At 46.0% G+C, this 16,068-nt stretch overlaps 1 protein-coding gene across 1 annotated transcript in view; it reads right to left on the minus strand.

Moving 5' to 3' along the window:
• Positions 1–476: 476 nt before the first annotated feature.
• The window catches only part of rgs11 (regulator of G protein signaling 11), a 23,943-nt gene continuing 8,351 nt past the window's right edge, over positions 477–16,068 (minus strand). The window contains exons 8-17 of the mRNA XM_048248109.1: positions 16,001–16,068; positions 12,275–12,343; positions 11,578–11,601; positions 11,352–11,413; positions 10,386–10,499; positions 9,561–9,746; positions 4,495–4,633; positions 3,909–4,052; positions 2,009–2,091; positions 477–1,362 (exon numbers count right to left, since the gene is read on the minus strand). The exon at positions 16,001–16,068 is cut by the window's right edge and continues 14 nt beyond it. Coding sequence (XP_048104066.1) covers positions 1,242–1,362; positions 2,009–2,091; positions 3,909–4,052; positions 4,495–4,633; positions 9,561–9,746; positions 10,386–10,499; positions 11,352–11,413; positions 11,578–11,601; positions 12,275–12,343; positions 16,001–16,068 — 1,010 coding nt within the window. The 3' untranslated portion in view covers positions 477–1,241. The remainder of the gene's footprint in view (positions 1,363–2,008; positions 2,092–3,908; positions 4,053–4,494; positions 4,634–9,560; positions 9,747–10,385; positions 10,500–11,351; positions 11,414–11,577; positions 11,602–12,274; positions 12,344–16,000) is intronic.

Raw genomic sequence — 16,068 nt, forward strand, 5'->3', positions numbered from 1 at the left:
CTGCTACGCAGGTGCTCTGAAATTTGGTCGGTATATTGTACTGTTCATTATATAGTAAGTCTTGGAAATTCAGTGTTTTTTGTCAGGGAAAGTCATGGAAGAGTCATGGAATTTTACATTTGACTTTGAGTGGGGACCCTGCACACAGTCTCGAGAGACTTCCTGTCTTCCACATACGGGGTCATGGGTGGGTCCACCCTCTCTCCTCTCCTCCCTACCTTCTCTCTCTCCTGACCCTCTCCCTCTCCCTCCCACCATCTCCCCCCCCCCCTCTCTCTCTCTCCCCATCTCTCTCCTCTCCCCCTCTCTCTCTCCCTCCCCACCTCTCTCCCACCTTCCCACCTCCCTCCCCTCTCTCTCCCACCTTGTATCTCTCCCTCCCCCCCTCTCTCTCTCCCACCTTCCCTCTCTCTCTCTCCCTCCCTCTCTCTCCTCTCTCTCTCTCTCTCTCTCTCTCCCTCCCACCCTGTCTCTCTCTCTGCCCCCCCGTCAATTCAATTCAATGAGTTTTATTGGCATGACTGTGCACTGTACAATATTGCCAAAGCATTAACATTTAAAATAAAGCATTAACAGTAAAATAAACAGTAGTAATAGTGTTAATAATAGTAATTATATATATGATTTTCAATAATAGTAATATTAATAACGATTAAATAAAAAATAAATTATTAGACAATAACTAAAGTATAAAATAGACCATGGCCTCATTCCTTAATGTGTGTGTGTGTGGTCTAATGAACATGATTGTTCTTCAAGAGGACCAATAGGCCTCATTCCTTAATGTGTGTGTGTGTGGTCCATTACTTCCCATGTATTTCATAATCCCCCATATAACCCAGGTTAGGTAGGCTAAACATAAATGTTCAAGAGCGTGTTTAACTTAATCACTTTTTTGCTAAATTATGGTGCTGCTTAACTTTACTGTTTATTTAGTTAAACTGTCTTGTTAAGCGGGCGGTTAACTTTACTGTTTATTTAGTTAAACTGTTAAACGGGCGGTTTAAAGGATGTTATGAAAGCTGCCTTAAATGATTAAAAAAAACCTCTTCTTGCTTAAAGGGATATACACCAGGAAACACACCTTTTCCCCAATCTGTGTGTGTGTGAGCGAGTGAGTGAGTGTGTGTGTGCGTATGTGCGTGCGTGTCGGTGTTTGTGTGTGGGTGTGTGTGTGTGTGAGTGCGTGTGTGTGATTGTATGTGTGTGGGTGTGTTTGTATGTGTGTGTATGTGTGTGTGTTAGGCCTGAGACTGCTGCTGCTGCCTGGAGGACTGTGCCTTCCCATCATCCTCTCCTGCGTGAGTCACCATCGCGGGGGAGGGGCTTGAGTGGCGCTGGCGCCGCATGAATGGAAACACACTAGAAAAAACACACACACATGAATACACACATGTACACACGCACGCATAAACACACATGTACACACACATACATGCCTGCGCACATGGCCTCCCCACATGAATACACATACATGTACACACGAATACACATGTACACCTTGCAAAGCACACATGTACACACACACACACATACATGTACACACGCACGCACATGAATACACACATGTACACACACACGAACACACACACGTACACACGCACGCACATGAATACACACATGTACGCACGCACAAACACATACACATACACACATGAATACACACATGTACACACACACAAACAAACATCACCTAGCTCAAACATGGGCTTGTGATGGGCAATGTCCCTCCATCTCTCTCTCTTTCTCTATCTCTTTCCCACCTCTCTCTCTCTTTCCCACCTCTCTCTCTCTTTCTCTCTCTCTTTCCCACCTCTCTCTCTCTTTCCATCTCTCTCTCTCCTACCTCTCTCTCTCTCTTTCCATCTCTCTCTCCATCTCTCTCTTTTCTACCTCTCTCTCTCTCTTTCCATCTCTAAATCTTTCTCTATCTCTTTCCATCTCTCTCTCTCTCTCTCCTCCCTCTTTTCATCCCCCTCTCTTTCTCTCTTCATCCCTCTCTCCTTACCTCTTCTTGGTCTCTTGTGGGACGACGGCTTTGGCCAGCAGGCTCTTGTACAGATCAGACTTGAGGTAGCGAGGGTAGGAGTCCTGTTACACACACACACACAACACACACACACACACACACACACACACACACACACAACACCACATCAGATCAGACTTGAGGTAGCGAGGGTAGGAGTCCTGTTACACACACACACAACACACAACACAACAACACCACATCAGATCCAGACTTCAGGTGTGGCGAGGTAGAGTCCTGTTACACACACACAACACACACACAACACCACATCAGATCAGACTTCAGGTAGCGAGGGTAGGAGTCCTGTTACACACACACACACACACAACACACACACAACACCACATCAGATCAGACTTCAGGTAGCGAGGGTAGGAGTCCTGTTACACACAGGGGCGCCTAAATACCACCTGAGGCCCCTGGGCTACATGTCTTTAAGCCCCCCCCCCCATACCGCAAATATTAATTAGCCTATGATTAAATACCCGGCCAGTGCGCTTTTGGTTAATAAAGCCTAACAGTAGCCTATCATTATTGAGCCTATGTAAAACATTTATATAAACATGAACAGAAAGCCCTCCTTAACCCGCCATCTACCCATGACGCCGGCTTATCAAAAGGCTAGCCTACTGCACTTAAAACAAAGTTGAACTTTTACAACACTGGCTGTAGCAGGCTAAGTTAAAAGATGGGCTACACATACAGTATGGGCGTTTCAAACTCAAAACGTGCATGTGTTTGTCGTGGTCGGGGTTACTAGGAGTTTTTTATTATTCTGTCTACAACACACCATTTTTTTTAAACGCCAGATTGGGAGGGACATAAATACTTTTAGCCTACAGAACAAACGGCTGGCTCATGTGGACGTGAACATTGGCTACCTTATGCATTATCACCACGTGAGGGCCTACCCTACATGGAGACATTTCACGCGTTATTCCACTGCTTGGTTGAATTTCCCCATTGTCCCTCGTAATTTAGAGCGACCATTAACCATATCTTATCTGCACACCTATAGAGTAGATCCATTTTTTGGTCATTATCACACTTTTTGTATATTAATTCGCCCGAACTTCGTTGTGAAGTTTAAATGAACTGTCACGTTGCATCGAGCTGTAAAATGCAGACGCCAGGAACGCTAGCAACATTGTAGCATATGGCCGGAGGTGGCTTTTGAAAGCTAAGATGGATGACAGCAGCAGGCTAAGTAAAATAGCGATGTTTCAAAGCTAAAGTTCATCAGAATCTTGGGATACGCCCGCTTGACAACGGGACAGATAGAACTAACGACTGGCCTGTAGAGTCCTGTTACACACACACACACACACACACACCACATCAGATCAGACTTCAGGTAGCGAGGGTAGGAGTCCTGTTACACACACACACACACACACCACATCAGATCAGACTTCAGGTAGCGAGGGTAGGAGTCCTGTCACACACACACACACCACATCAGATCAGACTTCAGGTAGCGAGGGTAGGAGTCCTGTTACACACACACACACACACACACCACATCAGATCAGACTTCAGGTAGCGAGGGTAGGAGTCCTGTTACACACACACACACACACACACACACACACACACACTTTCTTTGGAGTAGTTGAAGTTATGGAGCAGCATTTCTCAATGTGAGGGGGATAAATGTCCATCCCCCAACAAATCACACCCTGGATGAGAGCATGTGATTGGCCGGCTGTAGTCATGTGACGTGTGTTGAGAGCATGTGATTGGCTGGCTGTAGTCATGTGACGTGTGTTGAGAGCATGTGATTGGCTGGCTGTAGTCATGTGACGTGTGTTGAGAGCATGTGATTGGCTGGCTGTAGTCATGTGACATGTGTTGAGAGCATGTGATTGGCTGGTACCTTCTTCATGAGGAAGTAGATGTGGAGCTGGGCGTCGTCCAGTACGAAGCGGTGCGGACGCTTGATGCCCTCGAGAGTCTTTTCCATCGTCTTGCTGTCGATGTTCACCCAGCGGCTTGCCCCCGGCGCCAGGAACATCCTACACACACACACACACACACAGTAACACACAGTTACACACACACACACACACACACACAGTAACACACAGTTACACACACACAGTAACACACACACACACACACAGTTACACAAGCACACGCACACACACACACACTCACACACACACACACACACACACACACACACTTTCTTTGGAGTAGTTGAAGTTATGGAGCAGCATTTCTCAATGTGAGGGGGATAAATGTCCATCCCCCAACAAATCACACCCTGGATGAGAGCATGTGATTGGCGGCTGTAGTCATGTGGCGTGTGTTGAGAGCATGTGATTGGCTGGCTGTAGTCATGTGACGTGTGTTGAGAGCATGTGATTGGCTGGCTGTAGTCATGTGACGTGTGTTGAGAGCATGTGATTGGCTGGCTGTAGTCATGTGACATGTGTTGAGAGCATGTGATTGGCTGGTACCTTCTTCATGAGGAAGTAGATGTGGAGCTGGGCGTCGTCCAGTACGAAGCGGTGCGGACGCTTGATGCCCTCGAGAGTCTTTTCCATCGTCTTGCTGTCGATGTTCACCCAGCGGCTTGCCCCCGGCGCCAGGAACATCCTACACACACACACACACACAGTAACACACAGTTACACACACACACACACAGTAACACACAGTTACACACACACAGTAACACACACACACACACACAGTTACACAAGCACACGCACACACACACACACTCACACACACACACACTTTCTTTGGAGTAGTTGAAGTTATGGAGCAGCATTTCTCAATGTGAGGGGATAAATGTCCATCCCCAACAAATCACACCCTGGATGAGAGCATGTGATTGGCGGCTGTAGTCATGTGACATGTGTTGAGAGCATGTGATTGGCTGGCTGTAGTCATGTGGCGTGTGTTGAGAGCATGTGATTGGCTGGCTGTAGTCATGTGACATGTGTTGAGAGCATGTGATTGGCTGGCTGTAGTCATGTGACATGTGTTGAGAGCATGTGATTGGCTGGCTGTAGTCATGTGACATGTGTTGAGAGCATGTGATTGGCTGGCTGTAGTCATGTGACATGTGTTGAGAGCATGTGATTGGCTGGCTGTAGTCATGTGACATGTGTTGAGAGCATGTGATTGGCTGGCTGTAGTCATGTGACATGTGTTGAGAGCATGTGATTGGCTGGCTGTAGTCATGTGACATGTGTTGAGAGCATGTGATTGGCTGGCTGTAGTCATGTGACATGTGTTGAGAGCATGTGATTGGCTGGCTGTAGTCATGTGACATGTGTTGAGAGCATGTGATTGGCTGGCTGTAGTCATGTGACATGTGTTGAGAGCATGTGATTGGCTGGCTGTAGTCATGTGACATGTGTTGAGAGCATGTGATTGGCTGGCTGTAGTCATGTGACATGTGTTGAGAGCATGTGATTGGCTGGCTGTAGTCATGTGACATGTGTTGAGAGCATGTGATTGGCTGGCTGTAGTCATGTGACATGTGTTGAGAGCATGTGATTGGCTGGCTGTAGTCATGTGACATGTGTTGAGAGCATGTGATTGGCTGGCTGTAGTCATGTGACATGTGTTGAGAGCATGTGATTGGCTGGCTGTAGTCATGTGACATGTGTTGAGAGCATGTGATTGGCTGGCTGTAGTCATGTGACATGTGTTGAGAGCATGTGATTGGCTGGCTGTAGTCATGTGACATGTGTTGAGAGCATGTGATTGGCTGGCTGTAGTCATGTGACATGTGTTGAGAGCATGTGATTGGCTGGCTGTAGTCATGTGACATGTGTTGAGAGCATGTGATTGGCTGGCTGTAGTCATGTGACATGTGTTGAGAGCATGTGATTGGCGGCTGTAGTCATGTGGCGTGTGTTGAGAGCATGTGATTGGCTGGCTGTAGTCATGTGACATGTGTTGAGAGCATGTGATTGGCTGGCTGTAGTCATGTGACATGTGTTGAGAGCATGTGATTGGCTGGCTGTAGTCATGTGACATGTGTTGAGAGCATGTGATTGGCTGGCTGTAGTCATGTGACATGTGTTGAGAGCATGTGATTGGCTGGCTGTAGTCATGTGACATGTGTTGAGAGCATGTGATTGGCTGGCTGTAGTCATGTGGCGTGTGTTGAGAGCATGTGATTGGCTGGCTGTAGTCATGTGACATGTGTTGAGAGCATGTGATTGGCGGCTGTAGTCATGTGACATGTGTTGAGAGCATGTGATTGGCTGGCTGTAGTCATGTGACATGTGTTGAGAGCATGTGATTGGCTGGCTGTAGTCATGTGGCGTGTGTTGAGAGCATGTGATTGGCTGGCTGTAGTCATGTGACATGTGTTGAGAGCATGTGATTGGCTGGCTGTAGTCATGTGACATGTGTTGAGAGCATGTGATTGGCGGCTGTAGTCATGTGACATGTGTTGAGAGCATGTGATTGGCTGGCTGTAGTCATGTGACATGTGTTGAGAGCATGTGATTGGCTGGCTGTAGTCATGTGACATGTGTTGAGAGCATGTGATTGGCTGGCTGTAGTCATGTGGCGTGTGTTGAGAGCATGTGATTGGCTGGCTGTAGTCATGTGACATGTGTTGAGAGCATGTGATTGGCTGGCTGTAGTCATGTGACATGTGTTGAGAGCATGTGATTGGCTGGCTGTAGTCATGTGACATGTGTTGAGAGCATGTGATTGGCTGGCTGTAGTCATGTGGCGTGTGTTGAGAGCATGTGATTGGCTGGCTGTAGTCATGTGACATGTGTTGAGAGCATGTGATTGGCTGGCTGTAGTCATGTGACATGTGTTGAGAGCATGTGATTGGCTGGCTGTAGTCATGTGACATGTGTTGAGAGCATGTGATTGGCTGGCTGTAGTCATGTGACATGTGTTGAGAGCATGTGATTGGCTGGCTGTAGTCATGTGACATGTGTTGAGAGCATGTGATTGGCTGGCTGTAGTCATGTGACATGTGTTGAGAGCATGTGATTGGCTGGCTGTAGTCATGTGACATGTGTTGAGAGCATGTGATTGGCTGGCTGTAGTCATGTGGCGTGTGTTGAGAGCATGTGATTGGCTGGCTGTAGTCATGTGACATGTGTTGAGAGCATGTGATTGGCGGCTGTAGTCATGTGACATGTGTTGAGAGCATGTGATTGGCTGGCTGTAGTCATGTGGCGTGTGTTGAGAGCATGTGATTGGCTGGCTGTAGTCATGTGGCGTGTGTTGAGAGCATGTGATTGGCTGGCTGTAGTCATGTGGCGTGTGTTGAGAGCATGTGATTGGCTGGCTGTAGTCATGTGACATGTGTTGAGAGCATGTGATTGGCTGGCTGTAGTCATGTGGCGTGTGTTGAGAGCATGTGATTGGCTGGCTGTAGTCATGTGGCGTGTGTTGAGAGCATGTGATTGGCTGGCTGTAGTCATGTGACATGTGTTGAGAGCATGTGATTGGCTGGCTGTAGTCATGTGACATGTGTTGAGAGCATGTGATTGGCTGGCTGTAGTCATGTGGCGTGTGTTGAGAGCATGTGATTGGCTGGCTGTAGTCATGTGACATGTGTTGAGAGCATGTGATTGGCTGGCTATGTGTGTGTGTGTGTGTGTGTGTGTGTGTGTGTGTGTGTGTGTGCGTGTGTTGTGTGCAGCGTATGCGTCTTGTGTTTGTGCCTGTGACATTACTGTGAATGTATGTGTGTGTGTGTATCTGTTTGTGCACATGTGTGCACATGAAATGGGTTAACATGACCCCTGGAGGTAAAACATACGGAAAAAATGGTCATCCTAGGCCCTACAGTTCTCAAGATATTCACAGAGAACTGTGTTCGCCCTACCTCCTTTTCGGGGTCCAGTCCAGCTGGGGGGCTACAGATCAAAAAAGAAAATGACGGTTCCATGCTATCCATGGGGGTACATGCCCACCAAGCCGTGTACCCGTCTTTCAGTGTCCCGAACTTTGTTGGTGTACGCCACTAAATGTACACATAAATTATTTTATTGTAAGGCCCCCATGAACGAAAATACACAAAACTTGACATGCATTCGGAGGGTGTCATAATAATCCTACACTTTTAATTTTGTGCAGTTTTGACCTTGTCAGCCAGAGATATTGTGATGAAAAACACCAAATTTTTGCTTTTAATTTTTAACTAGGTGGCTTATACATGAAATAAGTGGTAATGAGATGGGTTGACATGCCCCCTTAAGACCAACATACATAAAAAGATGGACCTCCTAGGCCCTACGGTTCTCGAGATATTCACAGAAAACTGTCTCCGCCACCTACAGGCCAGTTGGTGTATAGTAACATAAATTTATTTATTGTGTGGCCCCCATGAACGGAATTCCACAAAACTTGGCGTGCATACAGAGGGTGTCATAATGATCATACACTTCCAATTTCGTGCAGTTTTGACTATGTTAGGTCACAAATACCTTCAATTACAACACCTCATTTTTACTTTTTTTGTGTTTAACTAGGTGGCTATACATGAAATGAGTGGTTATGGAATGGGTTGACATGGCCCCTTGAGATCAACATATAAAAAAAAATGGTCCTCCTAAACCCTACACGTTTTCGAGATATTCACAGAAAACTGTGTCTGCCCTACCCTCCTTCGGGGTCCAGTCAAGCGGGGGTTACAGATCAAAACGAAAAACGATGGTTCCATGCTATCCATGTGGGGTTACATGCCCACCAAGTTCGTGTACCCTCGTCTTTCAGTGTCCTGGGACTCATTGACGGAAATTTGGGCATGCTAAAAAAGAAAAAAAAAAAAATCTGACTAAACCTATATGACCGCCGCCAGCTTAATGCCGGCGGTCATAATAATACCGGTATATTTGGGGCAGCCATGGCCTACTGGTTAGCGCTTCGGACTTGTAACCGGAGGGTTGGCGCTTCGAAACCTCGACCAGTAGGCACGGCTGAAGTGCCCTTGAGCACCTATCCCCCCGCTGTTGTTGCAGGCAGCTCACTGCGCCGGGATTAGTGTGTGCTTCACCTCACTGTGTGTTCACTGTGCTGAGTGTGTTTCACTAATTCACGGATTGGGATAAATGCAGAGACCAAATTTCCCTTACGGGATCAAAAGAGTATATATTATACTTATACTTATACTGCTCATTAACAATTCACAAACTTTAAAGCTGATTTTCTAACTTGCTGAGATGGGGATAGCTTTCACATTTTAGCCAATATCTCTGGGTTGGCTAAACGGAATTGAACAAATGACCACTTGTTTAGACCTAAGGTGTGTGGATACACACACACACACTAAACTGAAATGACTGAAGCTGAATTGTGTGTGTGTGTGTGTCTCACCACTGAATTCTTTCTCCAGGTATGTCATGAGTTCTCGCTGTCCCACTGAATTTCTTGAATTTCCCTTTGGGGATCAATAAAGTATCTATCTACATGTATCTATCTATCTATCTATCTGAATTCATTCAGGTGTGTGTGTAACTGTGTGTGTGTGTGTGTATATCTCACCACTGAATTCTTTCTCCAGGTAGGTCATGAGTTCACGCCGTCTCACTGAATTCGTTCAGGTGTGTGTGTAACTGTGTGTGTGTCTGTGTGTAACTGTGTGTGTATGTATATCTCACCACTGAATTCTTTCTCCAAGTAGGTCATGAGTTCTCGCCGTCCCATTGAATCGTTCAGAAGCTCCATGAAGCTGAATCCCCAGCGTTCCACTCGAAGCTTTGTAGGCATGGTAACCCTGAGTGACACACACACACACACACACAGGAAACTGAATGCCCAGTATGCCATTTTGCTCTGTTGCTTTGTAGGCATGGAAACCCTTAGAGACAGACAAAAACGAGAACCATTTAAGTCCACCTTTAAATAGGAACTGCTAAAAGTCCACCTTTAAATAGGAACTGCTAAAAGTCCACTTTAAAATCAGAACCGCTAAAGTCCACCTTGTAATCAATACCTGTGTGTGTGTGTGTGTGTGTGTGTTCTCTGTTGGTTTAAAAGCGCCCATGGTGTGCTCTCTAAGGTCTCTATGACGTGACGTGAGCAGATGGTGGTGGCATTGTGTGAACACCAGAGGGCGACAGTGAGCATGTGAAATGGGAGCAGATGGTGGTGGCATTGTGTGAACACCAGAGGGCGACAGTGAGCATGTGAAATGGGAGCAGATGGTGGTGGCATCGTGTGAACACCAGAGGGCGACAGTGAGCATGTGAAATGGGAGCAGATGGTGGTGGCATCGTGTGAACACCAGAGGGCGACAGTGAGCATGTGAAATGGGAGCAGATGGTGGTGGGAACACCAGGGGGCGACAGTGAGCCAGAATGTGTGAGGCAGCAAGTGAGCTCTACTTAAAGATGTGTGTGTGTGTGTAACTTACTGTTCTGCGTTCATGCTCCAGTACTGAGTGTCGTCAGTGATCCACGGGTTGCTAGGGAGACACCCCTGCATGATGGGGTCATGGTCCTGGTACTGCTCACTGTACTTGACATAACTTCACACACACACACACACACACACACACACGTTATACTGCATATTGTGCTTATGGTCTTGGAACTGATCGCTGTAATTGACTACACACTCTTTACTAACTACTACCCACAAAACATTCCCATTCCACGCGCACACACACACACACACGCGTACACACAGACACACACACACACACGTGCACACACACATGCACACACACACACACACGTGCACGCACACACACACACACATGCACACACACACACACACGTGCACACACATACACACACACACACACACGCACACACACACACACGCGTGCACACACACGTGCACACACACACACACACAGACACACAGACACACATATGCACACACACACACGTGCACGCACACACACACACACATGCACACACACGTGCACACACACACAGACACACATATGCACACATACACACACGCACACACACACACGTGCACACACACACGTGCACACTCATACACACACACGTGCACACTCATACACACACACACACCACACGTGCACACACACACGTGCACACTCATACACACACACACGCACACATGCACACACACACACACACACATACACACACACTAACACACACACACACTAACACACACACACAACAGAGACATGGCCCAGTGGGCACAGAGAAATTGAAGATGCTTTAGCCGACTTCTCTTAAACCTGAGGGCCAGATATGACAAACAGAAGATCCCCTCCCACACACACACATGCAAACACACACACATACACACACACACACCCAACTACACAAATCACATACACAAACCTTTCTAGGCAAACAGAAGATATATACACACGCATAAACACACACACACAAACCTCTCAAGGCAAATGGAAGACTTCACTCGGTTCCGGCCCAGACCCCTTCGGTTCAGTTCAATCTAAAGAACACACACACACAAACACACACACACATACATACATACACACGCGCGCGCGCACACACACACACACACCAGTGGATATAGTGCATCAACATCTACAGTACTGCTGTCTGATGAGTTAGGTAACAGGATATGATATCACAGAAAGGTGATGTCATTACCTCCTTCTTGTAAAAGTCACTATTCTGTCCTGAAAAAGACATCAGAGGTAAAACGTGTTAAACCAAAACACACCAAAACACCAAACACACACAAACACACATAAACACAAACACATACACACACACACACAAACACAAATGTAAAAAGTGTAAAGATGTCAAGATGTATATGCGCAAACATCTACAGAAATGTAAATAAATAAATTAGATTGATATTAACTAATTAAATAAATGAATAGATAAATGAGTAAGATTGATATGCAAAATGTTGAGAATAATGAGTTGTTATTTTCACATCCGTAAACAGACCAGTGGCTCTTTAGGAGTGAAGGAGTGAAGTACTCACATTGCAATGGATGAGTGTGGAGGGAGAGAGAGAGAGAGAGAGAGAGGGGAGAGAGAGAGAGAGAGAGAGAGGGGGAGAGAGGGGGAGAGAGAGAGAGAGAGGGGTAAGAGAGAGGGAGGGGGAACAGAGAAAGAGAAATATGAGAACATGCTAAGAGATTCCTCAGGTTCCCCTGTTAGATGGTCATTATGTTCCCCAGTTAGATGGTCATTATGTTCCCCAGTTAGTTGGTCATTATGTTCCCCAGTTAGAGGCTCCTATGTATGTATAATGGGTACATAGAAAAGGCCAGCTATACTGCAGTCATAATAACATTATGTGTGTGTGTGTGTGTGTGTGTACCATACACACCAGTTGTACTCGTGAGTTCTGTCCATTTTTTCTCTCTGGTCCTTCTTCCAAAATATCCATTAGCCCCGGCTACACACACACACACACACACACACACACACACAAAACACTTAGTGGTTATTTGGCACGTTACCATAGACGTTAGAATAGTGTGTTCTCTAGCATTCCATATTACCATAGACGTTAAAAATAGTGTGTTCTCTAGCATTCCATATTACCATAGACGTTAGAATAGTGTGTTCTCTAGCATTCCATATTACCATAGACGTTAGAATAGTGGGTTCTCTAGCATTCCATATTACCATAGACGTTAAAATAGTGTGTTATCTATAGCATTCTAGGATGGACAGATCTCTTTAAGCATTTCAGGAATGTTTACAGGTTCAGATTGTGCATAGAAATACACACACACACACACACACACACATAAACATAGAACTACCTCAGCCATTTATTTATTGGCATGACTTTTGCACTATTATATTGACTGTCTACTGTATGCACAATTGCACAATTTCAACCCAAATTTTGCTGCTCTTATTTCTTCATTGTATGTGCCTTCTTATTTACTTTTTATATTGTTTACTTGAATGTTATGTTTGTCTGTGGACCTAATTGGTAAAATATGTCTTGTCTCCACCGTGGGATAGTGGGAAACGTAATTTCGATCTCTTTGTATGTCTTGACATGTGAAGAACTTGACAATAAAGCAGACTTTGACTTTGACATAGACATACACACATACGCAGCCCTACACAATCTGTGTGATGGCATCCCACTCAGACTAAGTGCTCCAGTTTGTGCACAAACACACACACACACAAACATACACACACACACAGAACAGATGTGAAATGGAAGATGAGGCTCTCACATGGATTAGAGGATTTCCAGTCCTCACCACTTAACTCCACACACACTTTCTCTCTCTCACACACACACACACACACTTTCTCTCTCTCTCACACACAGAGAGAGAGAGAGGAGGGATATGATAATGGCGTATTGATCACAGACTGATTAAGAAGAACAGACAAGTATAGTGTTTCATGCTGTAGAGTGTTTGGCTGCGATGTGTGTGTGAGTGTGTGTGTGTGTGTGTGTGTGTGGATGTGTGTGAGAGTGAGGATTCAGTGTGTGTGAGTGTATGGCTGTGATGTGTGTGTGTGTGTGGGGTGAGAGAGAAGATTCTGTGTGTGTGTCTGTGTGTGTGTGTCTCAAACCGCATACTTCCGTCAGTACACTTCCGTCAGAACTCTTCCATCTACACACACACACACACACTGAACTCTTCCATCCACACACACACACACACACACACTGAACTCTTCCATCCGCACACACACACACACACACACACACACACACTGAACTCTTCCATCCGCACACACACTGAACTCTTCCATCCGCACACACACACACACACACACACACACACACACACACACACACACACACACACTGAACTCTTCCATCCACACACACACACAAACACTGAACTCTTCCATCCGCACACACTCACACACACACACACACACACACACACACACACTGAACTCTTCCATCCGCAGTGCCCACATTTCAATGGTTAGTACTGTCTCATTATCTGCAGTGTGTACTATGTAAGTGGTTAGTACTGTCCCAATATCTGCACTGGATACTTCAACTTAGTGTTTGAAGTAGGCAAGTAGGTGGTTGGAGACACACCCTATGTCTTGTTGCCAGGTTATAGGTTGTCTTCTCTCTGTAGTCTCTCGAGAGGTCATGATCAACATAATTTGGTCTCGGTCTCTCATTCTCTCTCTCTCTCCCTCCCTCATTATCTCTCTCTCTCCCTCTCTCACTCTCTCTTTCTCTCTCACACACACACTCTCTCACACACACACACACACACACACACTCTCTCTTTCTCTCTCACAAACTCTCTCACACACACTCTCTCTTTCTCTCTCACAAACTCTCTCACACACACTCTCTCTTTCTCTCTATTTCTCACTCTCTCTTTCTCCTTTCTCTTTCTCTCAATTTAATTGAGCTTCATTGCCAAAGCATCTTTCTCTCTCTCTCTCTCTCTGTGTGTGTGTGTGTGTGTGTGTGTGAGAGCTCATGTGCCCCTCTTGAGATTACCCTACTACAGATACATACTGTACACAGAACACACACACAGTGTGATACATATACACACACAGTCTCTCTCTCTCTCTCACACACACATATACACAGACACACACGCTTTTCCTAACTCTTATGGAATCCTCTTAAGCCTGGATATGGACCCATTAGACTGAAAGCCTTGACCACATGACTACAGTAGACACACACACACACACACATGACTACAGCACACACACACACACACATGCAGATAGACATACAGAGAGAGAGAGAAAGTCTCCCACCACCAAATCTCTCCTGACACTGAAAGAGACAGGTGATTGTCATCATAAATACTTTTTTTTTGTATTTTTTTATTCATAAAAAACAAAAGAAAGAGAGAGAGTGGTGTGTGTGTGCGCGTGTGTGTGTGTGTGCGTGGGTGTGTGTGTGTGTGTGTGTGTGTGTGTGCGTTTGTTCCACTCTAGTTACTCTTTTCTTGCTCTCTGCTTTTATGAAATGAAAGGCTTTCCTGCTTTAGTGCTGTTTTTCAGTGTGTGTGTGTGTCGGTGTGTGTGTGTGTCTGTGTCGGTGTGTGTGTCTGTGTGTGTCGGTGTGTGTGTCTGTGTCGGTGTGTGTGTGCCTCTGTATGTGCGTGTCTGTGTGAAAGGCTGTCCTGACATCAGTTAACTCCCGCCGGCGCATAATTGTGACATAATAGTCGCCTTGGTTGTTCACACTGCGGCCGCATTGAAAAAAATCAAACCAGAAATGGGTCTGATCCAGGACCACATATGGAAGTGTTCTAAACCTGTGTCTGATCCAGGACCACATATGGAAGTGGTCTAAACCTGTGTCTGATCCAGGACCACATATGGAAGTGTTCTAAACCTGGGTCTGATCCAGGAACACATATGGAAGTGTTCTAAACCTGGGTCTGATCCAGGACCACCTATGGAAGTGTTCTAAACCTGTGTCTGATCCAGGACCACATATGGAAGTGTTCTAAACCTGGGTCTGATCCAGGACCACATATGGAAGTGGTCTAAATCTGATTTTAAAAAAAAATCAGATCTGGGCAAGATTTGAGTTTTCACACTACTTCTGAAGAAGTCTGACCTGGTCACTTGACCCTGAAAAAAGTGAGTTAAGTATAAGTATATATACTCTTTTGATCCCGTGAGGGAAATTTGGTCTCTGCATTTATCCCAATCCGTGAATTAGTGAAACACACTCAGCACACAGTGAACACACAGTGAGGTGAAGCACACACTAATGAAATCCGCGCAGTGAGCTGCCTGCAACAACAGCTATTTCGGGGAGCAGTGAGGGGTTAGGTGCCTTGCTCAAGAGCACTTCAGCCGTGCCTACTGGTCGGGGTAATCAGATTTGGGTCACTTTTGCCTGCAGTCTGAACGTAACAGGGGTGAAGAGGTCTATGAGAGGTCAAAACGATTGGACTGTAAGCACACCAATCAGGGCTCAGCGCACAATTTGCTCTTAACTCCTTTTGGTTTTGTTGAGACTTGTTGGACCATTGTGAGCGTGTATGTGTATATGGGTCTAACCGGGGGTCTGTTTTGTAGAGACGTGGTGGACCATTGTGAGTGTGTATGTGTATATGGGTCTAACCGGGGGTCTGTTGACAAGCCAGAAGGCCTGCTCTTGACACTCCAACACAATGCGATCAGCCTTCCTCC

Source organism: Alosa alosa, chromosome 7 (assembly GCF_017589495.1).
Source record: "Alosa alosa isolate M-15738 ecotype Scorff River chromosome 7, AALO_Geno_1.1, whole genome shotgun sequence".
Taxonomy (NCBI): domain Eukaryota; kingdom Metazoa; phylum Chordata; class Actinopteri; order Clupeiformes; family Clupeidae; genus Alosa; species Alosa alosa.